Source organism: Capricornis sumatraensis, chromosome 11, assembly GCF_032405125.1.
Source record: "Capricornis sumatraensis isolate serow.1 chromosome 11, serow.2, whole genome shotgun sequence".
NCBI classification, from domain to species: domain Eukaryota; kingdom Metazoa; phylum Chordata; class Mammalia; order Artiodactyla; family Bovidae; genus Capricornis; species Capricornis sumatraensis.
Window position 1 is genome coordinate 20440250 of NC_091079.1, and position 23190 is coordinate 20463439.

The 23190-nt window shown below is 49.4% G+C and overlaps 2 protein-coding genes across 2 annotated transcripts in view; one reads left to right on the forward strand and one right to left on the reverse strand.

The window, feature by feature from the left end:
• Positions 1-2575: 2575 nt before the first annotated feature.
• CCDC166 (coiled-coil domain containing 166) lies at positions 2576-4033 on the forward strand. Its single transcript, XM_068983289.1, has 2 exons — positions 2576-3016; positions 3110-4033. Exons 1-2 carry the CDS (start codon positions 2576-2578, stop codon positions 4031-4033), a joined length of 1365 nt encoding a protein of 454 aa, XP_068839390.1.
• Positions 4034-10698: 6665 nt separating this feature from the next.
• ZNF623 (zinc finger protein 623) overlaps positions 10699-23190 on the reverse strand; it is a 246494-nt gene continuing 234002 nt past the window's right edge. Inside the window, 2 exon segments of the mRNA XM_068984072.1 lie at positions 10699-10913; positions 19663-20713. Coding sequence (XP_068840173.1) covers positions 10699-10913; positions 19663-20713 — 1266 coding nt within the window.

Below are 23190 nucleotides of genomic sequence, written 5' to 3' on the forward strand. Positions count from 1 at the left end.
CTTCTTCTTTGGCTGCAAAGAATATAATCAGTCTGATTTCAGTATTGACCATCTGGTGATATCCATCTGTAGAGTCTTCTCTTGTGTTGTTGGAAGAGGGTGTTTGCTATGACCAGTGTGTTCTCTTGGCAAAACTGTTAGCCTTTGCCCTGCTTCATTCTGTACTGCAAGGCAAAGCTTGCCTGTTACCCCAGGTATCTCTTTACTTCTTACTTTTGCATCCTAGTCTCCTATGAAGAAAAGGACATCTTTTGGGGGTGTTAGTTCTAGAAGCGCTTGTAGGTCTTCATAGAACCGATCAACTTCAGCTTCTTCAGCATTAATGATTGGGGCATAGACTTGGATTGCTGTAATATTGAATGGTTTGCCTTGGACTCGAACAAAGATCATTCTGTCCTTTTTGAGATTGCACTCAAGTACTGCATTTTGGATTCTTTTGTTGACTATGAAGGCTACTTCATTTCTTCTAAGTGATTCCTGCCCACAGTAGTAGATATAATGGTCATCTGAGTTAAATTCACCCATTCCAGTCCATTTTAGTTCACTGATTCCTAAAATGTCAGTCTTCACTCTTGCCATCTCCTGTTTGACCACTTCCAATTTACCTTGACTTGTGGACCTAACATTCCAGGGTCCTATGCAATATTGCTCTTTACAGCATCAGACTTTACTTCCATCACCAGTCACATCCACAACTGGGCATTGTTTTCTTTTTGGTTCCGTCTCTTCTTTCTGGAGTTATTTCTCCACTCTTCTCCAGTAGCTACCTACTATCCTGGGGAGTTCATCTTTCAGTGTTTTATCATTTTGCCTTTTCATTACTGTTCATGGGGTCCTCAAGGCAAGAATACTGAAGTGGTTTGCCATTCCCTTCTCCAGAGGACCACGTTTTGTCAGAACTCTCCACCATGACCTGTCCGTCTGGGGTGGCCCTACACAGCATGGGTCATAGTTTCATTGAGTTAGACAAGGTTTGGTCCATGTGCTCTGCAGTCTGTTTTGCCATCAGTCAAATGGTGACTGTGGCCCCAGGCAGGCCCCAGGGTGATGCGATGGAGATCGCTGGTGGCTGCCTCTGGAGGTAGAGAGACCCTGGTCAGGAATGCCAGGCTTGGAGGAGAAGGGGTACCAAATGGGCCTGGTGAAGCCCCCACTGCAGAGTCATGGCTGATTCTTACCCTGGTCTACTTAGGTTTTCCCCAGTTTTCTGTAAGAAGCCCAGATCATTTAAGGCCAACACTAAGATGCTGTTTTAGGAGTTTACGAGTCAGTATTTCTTTAAAATTTTTTAACGTGAAGATAATGGAAATTCTGCATTGTTAAAAGTTTATCACTTTATTTTAACTTATAAAATACATTTTTATAAGGAGGACAATGCTTCAAGTGTGTTCCTAATTTTAAGAAGCTCTGCCCCACCTTTGGTGCACATGTAACTTAACTAGAGCAAGTCCAGCCATTGGAGCAAAGTGCTGGGCTCTGAAGTCAATCTCCTAAGGCTTGTTGAAGGCAAGCCTTCCTACACATGTGGTTTCCTAAACTGTGCTCCTCACAACATTACAAGTCATCAATTCTTGAACCTGTCCCTATGGTAGCCGATGTGGACACACCGGTACAGAAACCCAACTATGTGAAGGCAGGGCAGAAGTGGGTAGAGATTTAAGTTACTTGTCAAAAGCATCCGACAGGATGGGAAGCCTGTCCAGCCACTCCGGCCGGCTGGGAAGACCAAGGGCAGGTTGGTGGGTTGAGCTGAACAGATGCCTCATGGGCCTGCTGAGGAGAGGAAATCCCAGAGAAAAGCTCTCCTGACCAGGGGATGGCCTCCGTATGGGGTTGGCCTTCCCAGCAGTCCTAACTCCTAGAGGGCTCCAGAGAGGAGGAAGGAATCACGAAGTGCTTCGAGGAAAACTGGGTCTCGGAGTGATGAAAAGTTGTGAGGAAGCGTTCTGTACTGACAGGATACACGGAGATTTCGTGTGTGGCAGGGTGCGGTGGGGGAGGCCAAGAACTTGGCGAAACCTCTCCTCATATGGCGGCCACTGGCGCAGGGGCTGCAAAAGAGTTGTCTGGACGTGGAGAGTGGGGTCTACTCCGGCTGCTGCTGGGTCTGCTAGATTCAGAAGCAAGCCCAGCGTAGTCCTCCGGGGAAAGCCGAAGTCCTGCCCGTCTGGACTCCGATCTCTGCAGGGCAGGCACACGGGCCATCACGCACCGACTTCGAGTGAGGGAGCTGGGGGCAATGGAGAAAGCGGGGCGGTGGCGGCGGAGGGTGGGGAGGTGCTGCGAAAGCAACACGACTGGAGTTGGGAAGGGCGACTAAGTTCTGTTTCCATGGAGACCGTTCCGGCTGACCGACAACACTATTAAGGGTGGAGGAACCCCGACTGACAGCCAAGGTCCGGAAGGAGCCCACTAGTAAAGGCTGGCGACAATACCCTGACCCCTGATGACCCCAAACTCCTGATTCTGCCTCCCGCAGCTTCGTGACGCTGAGACGCGTCCAACCTCGCCAGAACATTCGGGCTTGGGGCAGGGGCAGGGCTGAGTTAGAGGAGCGGGCTGGGGGCCCCGACTCATGGCGCCCAAGAAGAAGCGCGGGCAGGGCGCCGGGCGCCGGGGGGGCGCGGCGGGAGAGGGCGCCGAGCCACCGCTGTCGGAGCGCGCTCAGTACCTGCAGCGTGAGCACAAGCTGCTCTCTGAGGAACTGGACGCCTGTAAGCAGCGCGTCGACCAAGTGCTGCAGGAGAACAACTTCCTGGACAGCGAGGCGCCGCGCCTGCGCGAGGAGAACCGGCTCTACGCGAGCTACGCGAGCACGCGCGCGCAGCGCCGCGCCAACGCCATCGTTAGGCTGGAAGAGCAGAACCGCGTGAACCTTTCGCAGATCCACTGGGAGCGCGCAGAGCTGGCGTCGATCTACCGCGGGCGTGAGGACGGGGTGCGCGCGCAGCTGCTGGAGATGGAGGCGCGCGCGGCGCGGATGGCGCAGCAGGTGCAGGAGCTGCAGCCCTACAAGGCCAGTGCGCGCGCGCCCACGGGCGGGCCGGGCGGGGGCCGGGCGAGGTGGGTGCGTGCCGCGGACCGGCGCTGACCCGCGCCCCGGCCGCAGGAGCTGCAGCTGGAGCAGCTGGCCCGGATCCGGGCGCTGGAGCGCGAGCTGCTGCATATGCGTGTGGAACACACGCAGCTGCTCCACCGCGTGAAGCGGCGCTTCCTGGAGGACAAGGCAGCGTTTGAGCGCGAGGCGCGCCAGCGCGTGCAGTCGCTGGCGCGGCGCGCGGAGCGGGAGGCGGCGCGCGCGCTGTTGGCACACACCCAGGCCATCAGAGTGGACAATGGTCGCCTGCGGCAGGAGCTCCTGCGGCTGCTCCGCCGGGCCCAGGTGCTGGAGGACACACGGCGCCAGTTGCTGGAGCAGCGCGAGCAGCTGCGGCGCGAGCATGAGGACACGCGCGACATGGCGCGCGTGCACGGCTGGCTGCGCCGAGGCCCCGAGGGCCCGCCGCTTTGGGAACCATCGCCGGCTGCTTCTGACCCCGAGTCTTTTCCCTCCAAGACCCCGCTGAGCGCGACCTTCCGGGTCCCATCAGTCTCAGCCTCCCAGAACCCGTCTCAGGTCTTATGCCGCGCGGATTCTTGGACCCCGTCCCTGCCCTCGAAGGTCTCAGTTCCCAGGGTCCCGTCACTGGTCCCATCGCGTGTTGGCTCCAGGGTCCTGTCTCTGGCCCCTTCGAAGGCCAGTTTACGAGTCCCATCCCACGACGCATCGCACGTGGGCTCCAGGGTCCAGTCCTTGTCCGTGTCGCGCCCAGGCTCCCGAGTCCCATCCCTGATCCCGTACGGCCCGGGCTCCGGGGTCGCGTCCTTGACACCGTCCCGACCGGACTCTCGATTCTCTTCGCGGTCCTCACTGCGTGCCGCCTCACAGAACACCATCCTCTCTGGGAAGCTCGTCCCCAGGTCGGGCTCTTATCCTCTCCCAGTCGAAGGAGACGGCGATGCTGCAGATGAAGCCGCCTCCGGAAGAGCCTGAACCTACCTCGAGGAAGGCTAGTGAGGCCAGGTGGTGGCGGGGAAAGGGGCTGTCCAGGAGGCGGGTTTGGTGAGTGGATTATGAATAAAGGCGTGACTCCCTCCACCACTCTCCGCTCTGACACCGCCTGCTTTGCTCTCCAGCGTTTCTGGCCAGCGCAGGGGCCACTCATTATGGCTTCCAGTTTCCAACCTGCAAGGCTGGTCGTTCTCTGCCTTGTGTCTCTACCGGGACTCCGCAGCTGGTTGCACTGGCAGGGGCAGAGGGAGACGACCACGCCACCGTCCTGCCCACAGGGCTGATAGTCTGGTGGCAGACATGGACATCGGGGGTGTGGACAGGTAGTATGAGAGCAGGAAGGGAGTCTGGCAGGCCGGGGAGACGCTGGTGGAGGGTCTCAGGCCCTTAGGAGCCATCGGAGGGCCTGGGCTTTGTTCCGGCGCCAAAGGGAGTCACGGGAGTTTTTATGTTTAACCTACTGAGTTTTTTGTTTCTTGCCCTGCTGGGCGGCTTTTGGAATCTCAGTTCTCCGACCAGGGATTCAACATTGAACCTGGGCCCCAACAGCGCCCAGTCCTAACCACTGGGGAATTCCGGGGATAATTTTTAATTTTAATTTCGCTGTCAGACCCAGTGCATGGAGGCCAGTTAGTACGGTGTCCATCACGTGTGGTTTGCGTTCCTCGAGGCTGTATCAGGGAGGTAAGCGTGGGGGAGACCAGGCCCTACGCACCCTCAGCGCTGGCAGAAGGGGTAGGGATTTCAAGCCAAGCGCAGAGCGAGGTTTCACGGGGTCGGAAGAACGGACCGGCGACGTGGCCTCAGCGAGAGCAGCCAGAGGGCGCCTGGGCGTGGAGACCCCGAGGGGCTCCCGGGTTTCCACAGGCGGCCGTGTCACCGTGTCCAGCGGACCTGGGCCCTTTGGAGAAAGGAGTTCAGACCGCAGCTTTCAAACTGGGCCCCACCCCCGCACCCCGACGTCGCCGTTGGAAATTTAGTTAAATATTCTGGTTCTAGGTTGAAAATCCTCAGAGGCACCTGGCAGCAGCAAACACAAATTCTCTGGGAAAAGTTTGTTTGAAATCTAGGACAGTCAAGTTCTCAGAACTGATTTCAATTTTAAAGGGGCTCTTTATAGATTTGGGAAAGGAAGTAAAACAAATTGAGTCCGTGGCAATTGGTGCCAGATACAAAGTTGCTCCCAGAGAGAGACCTGTCAGAAGGTCGGAGTAGCAAAGTGAAGGGTTCTGATTGGCCAAAAACGCAACAATTTCAGCATCAAAAACGATGTACTGAATCGAAACACATCAAATACATAAAATACATGAACTTAAAATACAATAATCTAGCATTCTAAAAATTGCTAAATTGTGAATTCCCTGATGGTCCAGTGGTTAGGACTCTGGGCTATCACTGCAGGGAACCTGGATTCAATCCCTGGACTGGGGACTAGGATCCCACAAGCTGTGTGAAGGGGCCAGGTGAATAAATAATAAAATTTGGTAAACAAAGAATCACACATCCATTCTGCCTTTCCCATATGACCTGAATGTCAGGATAAACAAATTGTTGGTGAAGGAAAATTACATACAGCACTCCACCTAATATAGGTGTAGAAAAAATACTCAATCATGATGGTTGCTAAAGTCTATGGGTGGAATTTGATGAGGATAATAAGTGAGTCTAGCTGATCCCTGAATCCATGAATGACCCTGACTTTACTAAGAGTGAGCTATGAAGTGCCTTCTGGTGTGAAACAGTAGCATCTACACCAAGCAACCTATACAGCGTTAGAAACAACATTCATATAATCCAGCTTCTAGTTGTAACTACCAGGATACAAAATACAGGGGACAGAGGAATGTGTTAAAAGGCAGAGTAGGGATGCAGTCATTCAAATCCTCTATAGGACAACTCTTTTTTGCCAAAAATGACTCTCCTTTTTCCCAAAAATGAATAGCAAAGAATTTTTTTTAAGTATAGAGGGAAAATTGTTAAAAAGTAACAGAGACTCAGAGCTTCTCTGGTGGCTCAGTGGTAAAGAACCTGCTTGCCAATGCAAGAGATGAAGGAGACACAGGTTTGATTCCTGGGTTGGAAGATCCCCTAAAGAAGGAAATGCAACCCACTCCAGTATTCTTGCCTGAGAAATCCCATGGACAGAGGAGACTGGCAGGTTACAGTTCGTAGGGTAGCAAAGAGTCGGGCACAACTTTGTGACTAAACAACAACAGAGACTTAAGACACATTTCCATTAAATGGGACTTGTGGACCTTGCTCAAGCCTTTGCTTTAATTTGTGGTGTTAAATCAATAGAGTGTTTTGGTAACCAGGAAGCTAATGGACAGCAGCATAGTCCGCAATCCTCTTCCCAACACTGACACTTCACTACCCTCCTGCCTGAACACCTTGGGTCCTCAGGACCTCTAGCCCGCTAGTTTCTGTGAAGTAGCTCCCTGAGAGATGGCTCTGAGTAGGCACTTGTCAGTTTCTTTGTAGTTCTGTCTTTGTTCTTTTATGTGTATTGAAGCAATTATGAGTTGCATACGCGTGTAGAACTACTGGCTGTTCTCTGTGCATTGACTCTGTCATCAGTCTGCAGTGTTCACTGCTGCCCACAGCCTGACAGTAATATGGGGGCTCCAGCTTTTGGGGGGGGAGTTGTCTTGTACCCCTTTTCTACCAGTGTCAGTTTTATATTTTAGATGTGTCCCTAGAATCAGTATATATGGTTCTTGTATCTTATTATTTTTAGTATTTACTTATTTATCTGTTTCTGACTGCATCAGGCCTTAGTTATGGTGCATGGGCTCAGCTGCCCCTCAGCATGTGGGATCTCAACTTCCAAACCAGGAACTGAACCCACATCCCTCTCATTCTAGTATTTTAAAATAGTCTGACAGTCTCAGTCTTTTAAGTTCAGAGCATATTTTACATTGGTTTCTTTGCAGTGTTAATAGAAGTATTCTTTTTTATCAGTTAATTTTATACTTTCTGTATTTCTCCCTTTGTGTTTCAGCTGAACCCTCCTCCCTCTGATTTCATTTGTTTCTCTGCTTGTGTGACAGTCACACTCTTCTCATTTAGTGGTCACCTGAGAAGTGTTAATCCACATTTGGACTCATAATTCATGGAGATATCTTGACTGTCCTCCCAACCCTTGGAATGCTTTAGATTTCCGTCACACCTTCCTGACTTAGAACGTGCTGATAACAGGATTTTAGTTCTTCCTCCTCAGTGACTCATGCCTGCTCCACAATGGAAGGGAATTTAGGAGTGGGGTGGGTGCCAGCATCATTAAGGAAACCACTGGGTGTCCTGTGTCCCCTCTGCCATACAAAAGACTCAGACGTTCCAGAGAGCAAGCCACAGGCTACCACCAAATGGTGGCCAAGACCATCCATTTATGGCTGAAAGCCAACAGCGTAGCCAAATACCTGACTGGATGATTGGGGATCAGACCCCACTCTGATGCCTCCCCAGGAGATGGGACCAGGACAGACAGCCCTTACCCCCACAGCACTGCACACATGGATATTCTTGGGTATTTCCCCCAAAATCAGATTCTTCCATCAGGGCTTCATTATCCTTCACCAAGTTTTGAGAATAAGCCACAAGCTCCCCAAAGCATCACTATGAACAAAGCTAGTGGAGGTGATGGAATTCCAGTGGAGCTACTTCAAATCCTGTAAGATGATGCTGTGAAAGTGCTGCACTCAATATGCCAGCACATTTGGAAAACTCAGCAGTGGCCACAGGCCTGGAAAAGGTCAGTTTTCATTCCAATCCCAAAGAAAGGCCATGCCAAAGAATGCTCAAACTACCGCACAATTGCACTCATCTCACATGCTAGTAAACTAATGCTCAAAATTCTCTAAGCCAGGCTTCAGCAATATGTGAACTGTGAACTTCCAGATGTTCAAGCTGGTTTTAGAAAAGGCAGAGGAACCAGAGATCAAATTGCCAACATCCGCTGGATCATGCAAAAAGCAAGAGAGTTCCAGAAAAACATCTATTTCTGCTTTATTGACTATGCCAATGCGTTTGACTGTGAGGATCACAATAAACTTTTAGATCAGCCCTGGGATTTCTTTGGAAGGAATGATGCTAAAGGTGAAACTCCAGTACTTTGGCCACCTCATGAGAAGAGTTGACTCATTGGAAAAGACTGTGATGCTGGGAGGGATTGGGGGCAGGAGGAGAAAGGGACGACAGAGGATGAGATGGCTGGATGGCATCACTGACTCGATGGACGCAAGTCTGAGTGAACTCTGGGAGTTGGTGATGGACAGGGAGGCCTGGCGTGCTGCGATTCATGGGGCCACAAAGAGTCGGACACGACTGAGTGACTGAACTGAACTGAACTCCCCCCAAACCATGCAGACCTGGTCTGCTCAGATCCAGCTTCTTCCCCCAGATCTGTTCAGAATCACCCTCCTCAGGATCCTAAAGTCTCTGGCCACAGTGAGTCCTTGTGTCTTTCCCAGGTGAAGCAGGGAGCCCTGCTTCAGATATCCATTGAGCTATTCCTGATGATGCAGGAGAGGACAGTTTCCAAGACATCTTAAGAAAAAGGCCAGCAGGAGGAAGATGCCTAGTTCTCCACGTATGGGATGAAAGAATGAGGTCACACTACAGATCCTACAGACATGAAGAGTAGTGTTACTTCTGCTCTGACCAACTCTGTGCCAACAAGTTCAGCAACTCAGATGAAATGGACAAATTCCCTTATAAACATAATTTTGTGAAACCAACAAAAGAAACCTTGTCACAGAAAAAACACTGGACTGAGCTGATTCACTGATGAACTCTACCAAACCCTCAAGGAACAATATACCAGTTTTAGAAGCCTGTAGGAGAACAAGGGAAAGCAAACCCTTTCCAGCTTGTGTTATGAAGCCAGCAAAGCCTTGACCTGATAAAGATATCACAAGAAACATACAAAAATACTTTTTCACAAGCAGACACAGAAGTCTTTAACAAAACATTAGGAAGCCCAGTACAGCCATTTACTAAAAGAACTCTGTATCACGTCCAAGTGGAGTTTATCCCATGAACACAAGGTTGGTTTTATCTCCAGTCCCTGGAGTGAGGGAATCCAGCGCTGGAAGGGTTCAAGAAATTCCAGGCTGATGAACACATGGTGATTCAGGAGAGCAGAATGTTTGGAGAGACCATGGAAACTCTCGGCCGTTTCCCTGTACTTTCGCTATGTGTCTTCCATCAGGCTATTCTGATCCTTATCCTTTGATCATAAACCATGATCCAGTGAGTTAAGTGTTTCTCTGAGTTCTGTGAACCACTCTAGCAAACTAATCAAACCCACAGTCTCTGCTGTGGTAACCTCCAGATCTATAGCCAGTCGGAAGGACAAGTGATAACATGGACTTAAGTTTGGCATCTCAAGTGTGGGGAGAGAGGCAGCCTTCTAGGACTGAGCCCTTAACCTGTGGTATCTGACATCATCTCCAGGTAGAGTGTGTCACAATTCAGTTAGTTGCTTGGTGGTGTGGGAAAAAACACACATTCGACATAGGAATATATTTAACAAATCATCTACTCCCAAAACTACAAACTTTAAGATGGAAACAAATGGAGTGATGTCCGCTGCTTATGGGTATTATCAATTCTCCCTAAACTGATCTAGAAATTCAACACCGCTCCAAGTAAAACTACAGCAGGGTTTTTTTGGGTTTTTTTTTTGGTTTGTTTTGTTTTGTAGAAATCAACAGAATGAAAATAAAATTTACATGGAAAAGCAAACAACACTGAATAACCCATCTTTAAGAACAAAGTTGGAAGACTTACACTCTCCTTGATTCTAAGACTACAGTAATTAAGACAGTGTAGTACTGGCACAGACATAAATATATAGATCAATGAAACAGCAGAGAGTGCAGAAATAGACTCACCCATACAATTAGGTGGGTTTGTTTGTTTGTTTGTTTGGTAGTGCCAGGCAGCTTGTGGGAATTTAGTTCTCTGACCAAGGAATGAACCCAGATCTTCAGCAGTGAAACAGTGGAAGCTTAACCACCTGCCTGCCAGGGAATCTCCCAGTTAAGCATGTTTTATGACAGGGGCATCAATGTAATTCGTACCATACCCCAAAATAATTCAAGATCAATGTTGGACCAAAATGTGAAAGATGAAACTATAATGGTTCTAGAAAAAAAAAAAAACTGAAGAATCTTTTCCTAACCTTCAGAAAGATCCCATGGTTTTACAGGAAAGACAGGTCCTTTTGTGGTGGCTAAACTTCAGAAAGATTCTTCCTGCGCAGGACGGGATAAGGGAAGACAGGGAGACGACCACTGGCCACTGAGATGGTCGAGTGGAGGGAGGAATGGGAGCCCCGGGGGAGACGTGGAGAGTGGAAACGGAGAAGGCAAAACTCAAGGCGATTCCTGAGTTAGAGCGCCAGTCATCTCGGCCCATGGGCTAGGCAGGAGCACGCGGCTCCCACCTGCGAAGGAGTCCTGAGCAAGGGTATTTTTTGGTACTAAGCAGGCAGAGGGGCACAGCAGCTCCCACCGGGGTGGTCCAGGTTGAATTCACACAAGTGGAGGCTGCCCCAAACACGGACGCGGCCGCCCAGGGAGCGCGGACCGAAGCGGAAACAGGCTCGGGCCTGATGACGGTGGGGGCCAGCGCCCGGAGGAGCGTCAGGCCGGCAGCAGCACCTTAACCGACCGGCTAGTAACCGCAGGTAAACCCACCTGGGAACTCCACAAGTTAAGCCAGATGGGAGCGGCCATGACACACACGCCCCAGCGGAAGTGCTTGTCCCACCGCTGGAAGCGGCGCTTCCGCCCCTCTAGGAGTTTGTCTTGGTGGCAGTGTTGTCTGGAGCCGGCCTGATCCTTTCCACCGTCCCGCGCTGTGGGAATAATGGTAACACGGCACGTCAAAATCTGTGGAATGCAGCTAGAGCGATGTTTAGAGGGATATTCCTGGGTTTAAATATTTACATCAGAAAAGAAGAAAGGTCTAAAACTAATTACCTAAAATTCCATACTTTTTTTTTTTAATGTATTTTTTTTTTTTTGCTGGAGCAGCCGTGAGGAGATATCACACGTCCAAGGTAAGAGAAACCCAAGTAAGACGGTAGGTGTTGCAAGAGGGCATCAGAGGGCAGACACACTGAAACCATAATCACAGAAAACTAGTCAATCTAATCACACTAGGACCACAGCCTTGTCTAACGCAATGAAACCAAGCCATGCCCTTGTAGGGCCACCCAAGATGGGAGGGTCATGGTGGAGAGGTCTGACAGAATGTGGTCCACTGGAGAAGGGAATGGCAAACCACTTCAGTATTTTTGCCTTGAGAACCCCATGAACAGTATGAAAAGGCAAAATGATAGGATACTGAAAGAGGGACTCCCCAGGTCAGTAGGTGCCCAATATGCTACTAGAGATGTGTGGAGAAATAACTCCGGAAAGAATGAAGGGATGGAACCAAAGCAAAAACAACACGCAGTTGTGGATGTGACTGGTGATAGAACCAAGCTCCGATGCTGTAAAGAGCAATATTGCATAGGAACCTTAATGTTAGGTCCATGAATCAAGGCAAATTGGAAGTGGTCAAACAAGAGATGGCAAGAGTGAACGTTGACATTCTAGGAATCAGTGAAGTAAAATGGACTGGAATGGGTGAATTTAACTCAGATGACCATTATATCTACTACTTTGGGCAGGAATCCCTCAGAAGAAATGGAGTAGCCATGATGGTTAACAGAAGAGTCTGAAATGCAGTACTTGGATGCAATCTCAAAAATGACAGAATGATCTCTGTTCGTTTCCAAGGCAAACCATTCAAAATCACAGTACTCCAAGTCTATGCCCCAACCAGTAACGCTGAAGAAGCTGAAGTTGAATGGTTCTATGAAGACCTACAAGACCTTTTAGAACTAACACCCCAAAAAGATGTCATTTTCATTATAGGGGACTGGAATGCAAAAGTAGGAAGTCAAGAAACACCTGGAGTAACAGGCAAACTTGGCCTTGGAGTATGGAATGAAGCAGGGCAAAGGCTAATAGAGTTTTGCCAAGAGAAGACTCTACATATGGACATCACGAGATGGTCAATACCAAAATCAGATTGATTATATTCTTTGCAGCCAAAGATGGAGAAGCTCTATACAGTCAGCAAAAGCAAGACCGGGAGCTGACTGTGGCTCAGATCATGAGCTCCTTATTGCAAATTCAGACTTAAATTGAAGAAAGTAGGGAAAACCACTAGACCATTCTGTTATGACCTAAATCAAATCCCTTATGATTATACAGTGGAAGTGAGAAATAGATTTAAGGGACTAGATCTGATAGATAGAGTGCCTGATGAACTATGGACTGAGGTTCGTGACATTGTACAGGAAACAGTGATCAAGACCATCCCCATGGAAAAGAAATGCGAAAAAGAAAACTGGCTGTCTGAGGAGGGCTTACAAATAGCTGTGAAAAGAAGAGAAGTGAAAAGCAAAGGAGAAAAGGAAAGATAAGCATCTGAATGCAGAGTTCCAAAGAATAGCAAGAAGAGATAAGAAAGCCTTCCTCAGCGATCAATGCAAAGAAATAGAGGAAAACAACAGAATGGGAAAGACTAGAGATCTCTTCAAGAAAATTAGAGATACCAAGGGAACATTTCATGCAAAGATGGGCTCGATAAAGGACAGAAATGGTATGGACCTAATAGAAGCAGAAGATATTAAGAAGAGGTGGCAAGAATACACAGGAGAACTGCACAAAAAAGATCTTCACAACCCAGATAATCACGATGGTGTGATCACTCATCTAGAGCCAGACATCCTGGAATGTGAAGTCAAGTGGGCTTTAGAAAGCATCACTACGAACAAAGCTAGGGGAGGTGATGGAATTCCAGTGGAGCTATTTCAAATCCTGAAAGATGATGCTGTGAAAGTGCTGCACTCAATATGCCAGCAAATTTGGAAAACTCAGCAGTGGCCACAGGACTGGAAAAGGTCCGTTTTCGTTCCAATCCCAAACAAAGGCCATGCCAAAGAATGCTCAAACTACCACACAATTGCACTCATCTCACACGCTAGTAAAGTAATGCTCAAAATTCTCCAAGCCAGGCTTCAGCAATACGTGAACCATGAACTTCCTGATGTTCAAGCTGGTTTTAGAAAAGGCAGAGGAACCAGAGATCAAATTGCCAACATCCGCTGGATCATGCAAAAAGCAAGAGGTTCCAAAAAAACATCTATTTCTGCTTTATTGATTATGCCAAAGCATTTGACTGTGTGGATCACAATAAACTGTGGAAAATTCTGAAAGAGATGAGAATACCAGACCACCTGACCTGCCTCTTGAGAAACCTATATGCAGGTCAGGAAGCAACAGTTAGAAATGGACACGAAACAACAGACTGGTTCCAAATAGGAAAAGGAGTACGTCAAGGCTGTATATTGTCACCCTGCTTATTTAACTTATATGCAGAGTACATCATGAGAAATGCTGGGCTGGAAGAAGCACAAGCAGGAATCAAGATTGCCGGGAGAAATATCAATAACCTCAGATATGCAGATGACACCACCCTTATAAGGCAGAAAGTGAAGAGGAACTAAAAAGCCTCTTGATGAAAGTGAAAGAGGAGAGTCAGAAAGTTGGCTTAAAGTGCAACATTCAGAAAACGAAGGTCGTGGCATCTGGTCCCATCACTTCATGGGAAATAGATGGGGAAACAGTGGAAATAGTGTCAGATATTTGGGGGGGGCCTCCAAAATCATGTCAGATGTTGATTGCAGCCATGAAATTAAAAGACGCTTACTCCTTGGAAGAAAAGTTACAATCAACCTAGATAGTATATCAAAAAAGATACATTATTTTGCCAACAAAGGTCTGTCTAGTCAAAGCTATGGTTTTTCCAGTGGTCGTGTATGGATATGAGAGTTGGAGTATAAAGAAAGCTGAGCACCGAAGAATTGATGCTTTTGAACTGTGGTGTTGGAGAAGACTCTTGAGAGTCCCTTGGACTACAAGGAGATCCAACCAGTCCATTCTAAAGATCAGCCCTGGGTGTTCTTTGGGAGGAATGATGCTAAAGCTGAAAGTCTGGTACTTTGGCCACCTCATGCAGAGAGTTGACTCATTGGAAAAGACTCTGATGCTTGGAGGGGGTGTGGGTTGGGGGCAGGAGGAAAAGGGGACGACCGAAGATGAGATGGCTGGATGGCATCACCGATTCGATGGACGTGAGTTTGAGTGAACTCCGGGAGATGGTGATGGACAGGGAGGCCTGGTGTGCTGCAGTTCATGGGGTGGCAAAGAGTCGGACACGACTGAGCGACTGAACTGAACTGAACTGAACTGAGTCTTCCTTGCGGGGAGGCTTTCTGTATTTGAGGAGAGTTGGCGGATATCCTCAAGCTGTGAGCAGGCTTCTCATTGCCATGGCTTCTCCTGTTGCAAAGCACAGGCTCTAGGGTATAGCTGGCTTCTGTAGTTACGGGCTGCAGGTCTCCAGAGCCAGGCTCAGCTGCCTCATAGCATGTGGGAAATTCTTAGACCAAGGATTGACTCCATGTCCCCTGCATTGGCAGATGAATTCTCAACCACTGGGCCACCAGAGAAGCCCCCAAAATCCTTCACTTCAGTTGCTCGGTCGTGTCTGACTCTGCGACCCCATGGACGCCAGGCTTCCCTGTCCGTCACCAACTCCCAGAGCTTGCTCAAACTCATGTCTATCAAGTCAGTGATGCCATCCAAGCATCTCATCCTCTGCCATCCCCTTCTCCTGCCTTCAATCTTTCCCAGCATCAGGATCTTTTTTAATGGTTAATTCCTTGCATCAGGTGGCCAAAGTATTGGAGCTTCAGCATCAGTCCTTCCAATGACTATTCAGGACTGATTTCCTTTACCATTGATTGGTTGGATATCCTTGCTGTCCAAGGGACTTTCAAGAGCCTTCTCCAACACCACAGTTCAGAAGCATCAATAATTTGTGCTCAGCTTTTTTTATGGTCCAACTCTCACATCCATGATGACTGGAAAACTCACAGGTTTGACTAGGTGCACCTTTGTCAGCAATAGTAACAGCTCTGCTTTTTTTATACACTGTCCAGGTTGGTCATAGCTTTTCTTCCAAGAAGCAAGCGTCTTTTAATTTCATGGCTGCAGTCACCATCTGCCGTGATTTTGGAGCCCCTCAAAACAAAGTCTGTCATTGTTTCCATTGTTTCCCCATCTATTTGCCATGAAGTGTTGGGACCAGATACCATGATCTTAGTTTCCTGAATCTTGAGTTTTAAGCCAACTTTTTCACTCTCCTCATTCACTTTCATCAAGAGGCTTTTCAGTTCCTCTTCACTTTCTGCCATAAGGGTGGTGTCATCTGCATATCTGACGTTATTAATATTCCTCCTGGCAATCTTGTTCCCAGCTTGTGCTTCATCCAACCCGGCATTTTGGATGATGTACTCTGCATAGAAGTTAAATAAGCAGGGTGACAAGAAACAGCCTAGATGTACTCCTTCCTCAATTTGGAACCAGTCCATTGTTCCATGTCTGATTCTAACTGCTGCTTCTTGACCTGCATACAGATTTCTCAGAAGGCAAGTAAGGTGGTCTGGTATTCCCATCTCTTGAAGAATTTTCCACACTTTGTTGTGATCCACACAGTCAAAGGCTTTAGTGTAGTAAATAAAGCAGAAGTAGATGTTTTTCTGGAACTTTGTTTTTTCAATGATCCAACAATCATGGCAATTTGATCTGTTTCTCTGCCTTTTCTATATCCAGCTTGAACTTGTAGAAGGTCTCTTTTCACGTACTGTTGAAGCCTGGCTTGGAGAATTTTGAGCATTACTTTGCTAGTGTGTGAGATGAATGAAGTTGGGCAGTAGTTTGAACATTCTTTGACACTGCTTTTCTTTCACATTGGAAAGAAAACTGACCTTTTCCAGTCCTGTGGCTACTGCTGAGTTTTCCAAATTTGCTGGCATATTGAGCATAGCACTTTCACAGCATCATCTTTTAGGATATGAAATAGTTCAGCTGGAATTCCATCACCTCCACTAGCTTTTTTCATAGTGATGCTTCCTAAGGCCCACTTGACTTTGCATTCCAGGACGTCTGGCTCTAGGTCAGTGATCACACCATTGTGGTTATCTGGTCTTTAAGGTCTTTTTTGTATAGTTCTTCTGTGTATTCTTGCCACCTCTTCTTAGTATGTTCTGCTTCTGTTAGGTCCATACCGGTTGTCCTGTATTGTGTCCATCTTTGCATGAAACGTCCCCTTGGAATCTAATTTTCCTGAAGAGATCTCAAGTTTCTCCCAGTCTGTTGTTTTCCTCTATTTGTTTGCATTGATCACATAGGAAGACTTATATCCTCTTGCTGTTCTCTGGAACTCTGCATTCAGATGGATACATCTTTCCTTTTCTCCTGTGCCTTTCGCTCTCTTCCCTTCTGTTATTTGTAAGGCCTCCTCAACCATTTTGCCTTTTGTTTTGTTTTGTTTTTGCCAAAATCCTTTCAAGTAGACAAGACAAACCACCCAACTTTAAAATGGGCAAAAGATGACATAGATTCTCCATATCATCATTCAGTGTGCATATGCATGCTCAGTCATGTTAGACTCTTTGCAACCCCCTTGCTTGACTCTTTTGTCCATGGGATTCTCCCAGCAAGAGTAATGGAGTGGGTTGGCATTTCCTTCTCCAGGGGTCTTCCACCTGTTCCCAGGGATTGAACCCAGGGATGTCTCCAGTGGCTCCTGCACTGGCAAGCAGATTTGCTCCTGCTGAGCCACCTGGGGAGTCCCATCATTCAGTAGGCAAATACAAATTAGAAGCACAAAGAGACACCCATATATGCCACTGGAGTGGATTAGATTTTAGAAGTGTCACCATACTACATGTTGATAAGGATGTGGACCATTTGAACCCTGACAGTGGCAAGAGAGGCGATAACCATGATGAAGAACTTTTGGGCAATTTCTTATAAAATTAAGACTCATGTATCTTATAATCCAGCAATTAAGTTCCTAGACAGTTACACAAGTGAAATAAAGAGGCAAGTCCAAATACTTTTACACAAATGCTAACTTTTATTCATAACAGCCAAAACTGGAAACCCCAATTTCTACCAGCAGATGAATGAATAATAAATGATGTTCACCTTCACCCATACAATGGAATACTACTCACAAACAGCTCTGGAAACACAGAGCTACTTGGTTTAGTCTTTAAAACATGGCAAAGTGGAAGAAGTCAGACACACAGGATTACATGCCATATGAATCCATTTATGTGAAGTCCTACAACAGGCAGAATGAATGCATACTAACAAAGTGTTTACTTGGACCTGAAGTGGGACCTGGGAAAGGGCAAAAGGGAACATTTTTTGGGTGACAGAAGTGTTGTTTTTCTTGTGATGATGGTTACACATGTATATGGATTTGCCAAAACTCTGTACACTTAAAATGGGTGTATTACTATATGGCAACTGGACCTCAACCAAAGTTGGTTAAAATGGTCTGGTAATATGTTTCTATACCATTTGAAACATCTGTTATGGGTGAGTTTTCCAACAATGGAGTACTATATGCTCTTTGCCCACTCAAGGCTTCTAGAGTTGCTGGAATTTAAGAACTGAAGATATGCCCTCATGGCCAATACATCCTGACAGCATTTCAAAACTGGTTCATGTTCAGATAAAAAAAATTCAGATGCAACAACTAACAGTTCTGCTAGACAGTTATCCACCGTGTGATATAACTCACCTGCTTTAGATCAGAGAGAGATCCTCCAGGCCTCCTGTTTCTCCAGAGTCTCTCCCAGACCACCCTCTTCTCTAGGTGACAAGTGTCTACTTGTCCAGTTCACTGTCACCTCCTCCATGAAGCCGCCTTACATCTCCACACCAAAGTAACTGCCTCCTGACCTACACCCCTGCACAATTGGAAACATACTTCAACTCCAATACTGAACTCAGCCTGCCATGACCTTTCTGCCTGCCCCATCAGACTATGGATGACTTCAGGACAGATGGTGTCTTACTCACCTTGGTTTCCAAGTATTTAGCACTGGTCCTTTTGAACAATACATTTTCAGATCAGTGACAAAGTGAGCTGGAGAACAGGGAGAGGGGGAAGAAGTTGGGCTCAACCATGGAATTATTAAGACAGAAGAAAGTCATGAAGTGTATCAGGACTGTGTGCCCTCTGAGTGAATAAGAGATATACAGAACACTAGGTGAAGATGCAGGGAAGGCAACGGCACCCCACTCCAGTACTCTTGCCTGGAAAGTCCCATGGATGGAGGAGCCTGGTAGGCTGCAGTCCATGGGGTCGCCAAGAGTCGGACACGACTGAGTGACTTCACTTTCACTTTTCACTTTCATGCACTGGAGAAGGCAATGGCAACCCACTCCAGTGTTCTTGCCTTGAGAATCCCAGGGACGGGGGAGCCTGGTGGGCTGCCGTCTATGGGGTCACACAGAGTCGGACACGGCTGAAGCGACTTAGCAGCAGCAGCAGCAGGTGAAGATGAGCGCTGCCCCGCAGCCCCCCAAGCGAGTGGACAGTCATTCACAGACAAACTCTAAAGGCAAAACATACAAGAGGCCAGTCTCACTCTGGCTACTGCCTGCAAGTGTCGAATGCATTATGAACAGAGATGTCAGCAGGATGAAGAGGAGGTATTTCCAGTAAACCAGCAGACTACACTGTCACAAAACAAAAAAGCAATGACAAGAAAAAATTTTTTAATGTTTTAAATAACAGTGTAGAGAGGACAAAGCAAGAGAGGTGCCAAGTGCACACCTGGCTGTGCTTTTTATTGCCCTGCTCCAGATACCAGGGACACACAAATCATGAGATACACTCACGGTCCTTAACAATGAGAGAGCACACACAACAATCAGAGCAAGAACAGTAATGAGGCGAATGGCCACCGAGGATCAGAAGCAGCAGAGGGGTAGTGGGCTGAGCCCAACACGCAACTTGGGATGGGTCTTGACTCGGGATGGGTCATCAGCCAGATGAAAGGGGGCACTTGGGCCTCGGCTGGGAGGCAGGAGCGCCCGGATGAGGGGGCACGTCCAGCAGTTGGTGCTACCTCTGCAACCTGGAGTGAACTGGGGGCAGATGAGGCTCCAGGAAGCCTTTGGATGCAAGGCAGGGCGTCCGGAATTTCTCCTAAGGACCACAGGAAAACCAAGTTGTGGTTTTAGGTAAGAAAGTTATCTTTCTCTAGCTTGCCTTTCTGACAGATCAAAAATGGCTGAGGAACACTCTTGTAAAGTTATAAAATTAGATACATAACTCTGCTTTAAAAGGGATTTAACTCAAGGGTGAATTGTTATTGTGCAGTGGAAGAGAATCTTCTTCCCCTAAGGCCAAGCTCCTCCCTCCCACACCCACAGCTCTCCCATAACTGATCCAGCTCCATGTCAGCTGTCCAACTGTGTGGCTCTCCTGCATGTTCTCCCAACAGAGGACAGCAGGCCCCACTGTGGCCAAGTGAGAGGTGGCAGCCCCGCCCGTCCATGACAGTGGAAAATGCTGACTCCTCCAAAGCCTCATGAGTCAGGGCCCTTGCCACTTGTTTCCAGCATCACTAAGTGAGCCAGAGGATAATTAGAAGTCGGTATGCCCCTCCAGGCCTCTACACGTCTCCCCCAAGTGTACGGCTGTCTGACTCAAGGGAAGGCCCTCCTGGGGACCCTCCTGACTGCTGTTAAAGTCTGGGGGTGGGGTGAACTCTTTCCCATACTGACTACACTCGTAGAGTTTCTCCTCAGTGTGGATCTTCTGGTGCTGAAGGAAGTTGGACCTCTGAATGAAGCCTTTCCCACAATAACTGCACACATAGGGTTTCTCTCCAGTGTGAATAATCTGGTGCAGGAGTAGCTTTGAGCTCTGAATAAAGGCTTTCCCGCAGTCCTTGCACTCGAAGGGCCTGTCCCCAGAGTGGATCTTCTGGTGCTCAGTGAGGTGTGCTTTCTGGAGAAAGGCTTTCCCACACTCCTTGCACTCGTACACCCTCTCCCCGGTGTGGATCTTCTGGTGTCGAATAAGGTAGGAACTCAGGAAGAAGGCCTTCCCGCACTCGTTGCACTCGTAGAGCTTCTCCCCGGTGTGGATCCTCTGGTGTTGCGTGAAGTTGGACGTCTGGCTGAAGCGCTTCCCACACTCGTTGCAGACGTATGGCCGCTCCCCGGTGTGGATGCGCTGGTGCTGGATGAGCTTTGAGCTCCGGATAAAGGCCTTGCCACACTCGTTGCACTCGAAGGGCCGCTCCCCAGTGTGGATCCTCTGGTGCTCAATGAGGTCTGAGCGGTGGCGGAAGGCCTTGCCACAGTCCTGGCACTCGTACTGCCTCACCTCTGTGTGGACCTGGAAGTGCCGGATGAGGCTGGAGCTCCGGATGAAGGCCTTGCCGCACTCGTTGCACTCGTATGGCCGCTCCCCTGTGTGAATCCTCTGGTGCCGGATGAGCAATGAGCTCTGGCTGAAGCCCTTCCCACACTCCTTGCACTCAAAGGGCCTCTCGCGGGTGTGGACCCGCTGGTGGCGGATCAGGTCTGAGCTGTGACAGAATGCCTTCCCACACTGAGCGCACTTGAAGGGCCTTTCTCCCGTGTGTACTTTCTGATGCTCCATGAGATCCGTGTAGAGAACGAAGTCCTTGCCACACGCATTACACACATACAGCCTCTCCTCGCCATGAGCATGGTGATGCTCCACCAGGTGGGAGCTCTGGCTGAAGCCCTTCCCACACTCATCACACCTGTGAGCTTTCTCCCCAGCATGAGAAGCCTGATGTCTGGCCAGGCCCGGGTTGAACGGGAAGCTGCCACAGGCCTCGTGCTGGGGGGCCTCCCCCTCGATCAACTCTCTCTGAAGCAGGAGGAGGTCTGGGCTCAGGAGAGGGCTCCCCTCAGACTTACTCCCCGCCTGTGCTCCCTCTGCCGTTTGTATCTTCCAGTGGGTGACTGTCACCTGCTGGAAACCCCCTTCCTGCGAGGTGCAGCTCCGCAGGCTCTGTGCATCCAGGTTTCCTAAAAGCCTCCCGAGTCTGGGGTCAGGGCCCCTCCCAGACGTGGGGGCTGTGAGCTCCATCACTAGGAGGGTTTTGGACACTGCCTTCTGTAGGTTCCCACGCCCAGAAACCCAGGCTCCGAGTCCCCTTCTGGTCACCAGTCAGCATCTGAAATAAAGCAGAATAAGATCATCTTTCCCCTTCATTACGAGATGGGAATCTGCTGGAGCAGATGGGGTGAACTGTGCACCTGGAGCAGCACTCAGCACAGCGCTCGGCTCAGCCCACTGGCCTCTCCACGGGTGTAGGGGGCTCCACCACCAACACCAGTTTCAGGGGACAGATGAGCTGATGGGCAGGGATGGGTCTGGACTCCACTTAAAGTCAAGACATGTTTTCTAAGAAACACAGGAAGACTGCTCTGACCCCCACTCAGCCACCTTCTGCCCAGCTGAGACGCTGGATGGGTGAGACTCACACGAGCTCTGGCCTGTTAACCCTGCTCCCCTGCCCTCTCCTTCCTCCACCACGTGTGCCCTCTAGCCCTCCCCTCGGGGCAGAGCTCAACCTGCTTCCTGATGGGTGTCTCTGTTCCTGCCGCCAGAGCTCTCACGTTTATAACCACCTGCCCGACGGGCCCTGGGGGCTGCCAGCAGCTCCCACACCTCGCTAACCCTCCCGTGAGACCATCTCCTGGTTTCTCTCAAGAGTCCAACAGCACTCCCCACCCCAGGGATGATGGCCTTGTGGCTTCTTCCAATGAGAAAACAGAGGCAATGAGATGAGGACACCCACTTTCTCCCACATTTACCACGCTACCAGTGTTGGTGCCCACACCACGCCCGCCCTCTGTACTGGGTTAAATGTCCTCCATGGAATCAGAGGTAAACATGTCCACCTGTGCACCCTGCGCCTGCCCAGCAGCAGAGTCTGGGGTGGGAATCGTCACCACAGCACTATGCAGTCACCAGAACATCCACCAGCAGAAGGGAGGGCCAACTGAGGTGTCCTCCAGCAAGGAGGGCAGCCATGCACCAGAGCCCAGGTGGACCTCCTGGGGTGACACCGGGCCCAGGAGCTCGGTGTGTGATCCTACTTCCGTGGAGGTCAGACCCAGACAAAGCTGGCCATGGTGGAAAATTCTAGTCACGGATGGTCTTTAGGAAGATGGTGCTTGTGAGTGCAGGGGGGCCACGCTGCACCGGTGTGTCTGCCATGGAAAAACCTGTGCTTAGGGAACCTCACACCATTTCTGGGATGTGCCTTCAGCTCTGGAATTCTTGCCCCAGCAGAAAATTTCTCCTTCAGCAAGAATTTGCCGAGGGGACGCCCTCTCTACTGCCAGCCCTCTGCCACAACCCATCTGCCATCTCACAGGGCAGCAGGTCAGAGACCAGCCTGGCCTGAGTGACCCCCTGCAAAGGGTTGCACACAGTGTCAACCAGGCTCAGGAAAGCTTTAGAAGCTTGGGAAAACTTTGTCTCCACCTCACTCAGGTTGTTGGCAGAACGTGGTTCCCTGTGGTCATGGAACGGCCTCCTTCCAGGCAGGAGCAGCTCAGATGCCCTCTCCTTTTCTTCTGCAACCAGCTGCACAAACCCTGCTTTCCAAGGGTTCCTGATGAGTCCCGCCTCTTGTCAAATGACTGAAAAGAGCCCTCCCTCGTGTCAGGAGGAGTGCAGAACCCTGCCTGTCATATCCCAGTGGGGTCCTGGCCCATGACAGAGCCCAGAGTGCCCCAGTCTCCATGTGGGGCAACTCTGAAGGGTCATCCAGCCCCCTGCTGCCCCATCCCACCTTGCTCACAGGTGCTCCCCCAAGTGCTCCCTCCCCAGCTGAGCCCAGTTCCCAGGAGCTCCCCCCAAGATGACCCCACAGGACCACTTCTCTCCCCAAATCTGCACCACTGGGAAGCAGTCCAACTGCTGTGCAGCCTCACAGAGATGCCCCCAAATCCCCGAGGGCAAGGATGTGCCCCTGAGGACAGAGCCAGTGGTGGGGAGCTGCTGAGGGCAGGAGGGCTCCCCAGGTTCCTCCCAACAGGCTGCTTTCCTTCTTGAGTGACAGCTTGCATCTAGTGCACAGTCTCCCTGGACTCCTCTGCCCACCTTTCTAACCATACCATTCCCATCACCCAGAGGCCCCCCTCTAAGGG

Coding starts and splice junctions, on each gene's coding strand:
- CCDC166 (XM_068983289.1), top strand. CDS start 2,576: ATGGCGCCCAAGAAGAAGCGCGGGCAGGGCGCCGGGCGCCGGGGGGGC. Junction 3,017..3,109: donor AGGAGCTGCAGCCCTACAAG/GCCAGTGCGCGC, acceptor CCCCGGCCGCAG/GAGCTGCAGCTGGAGCAGCT.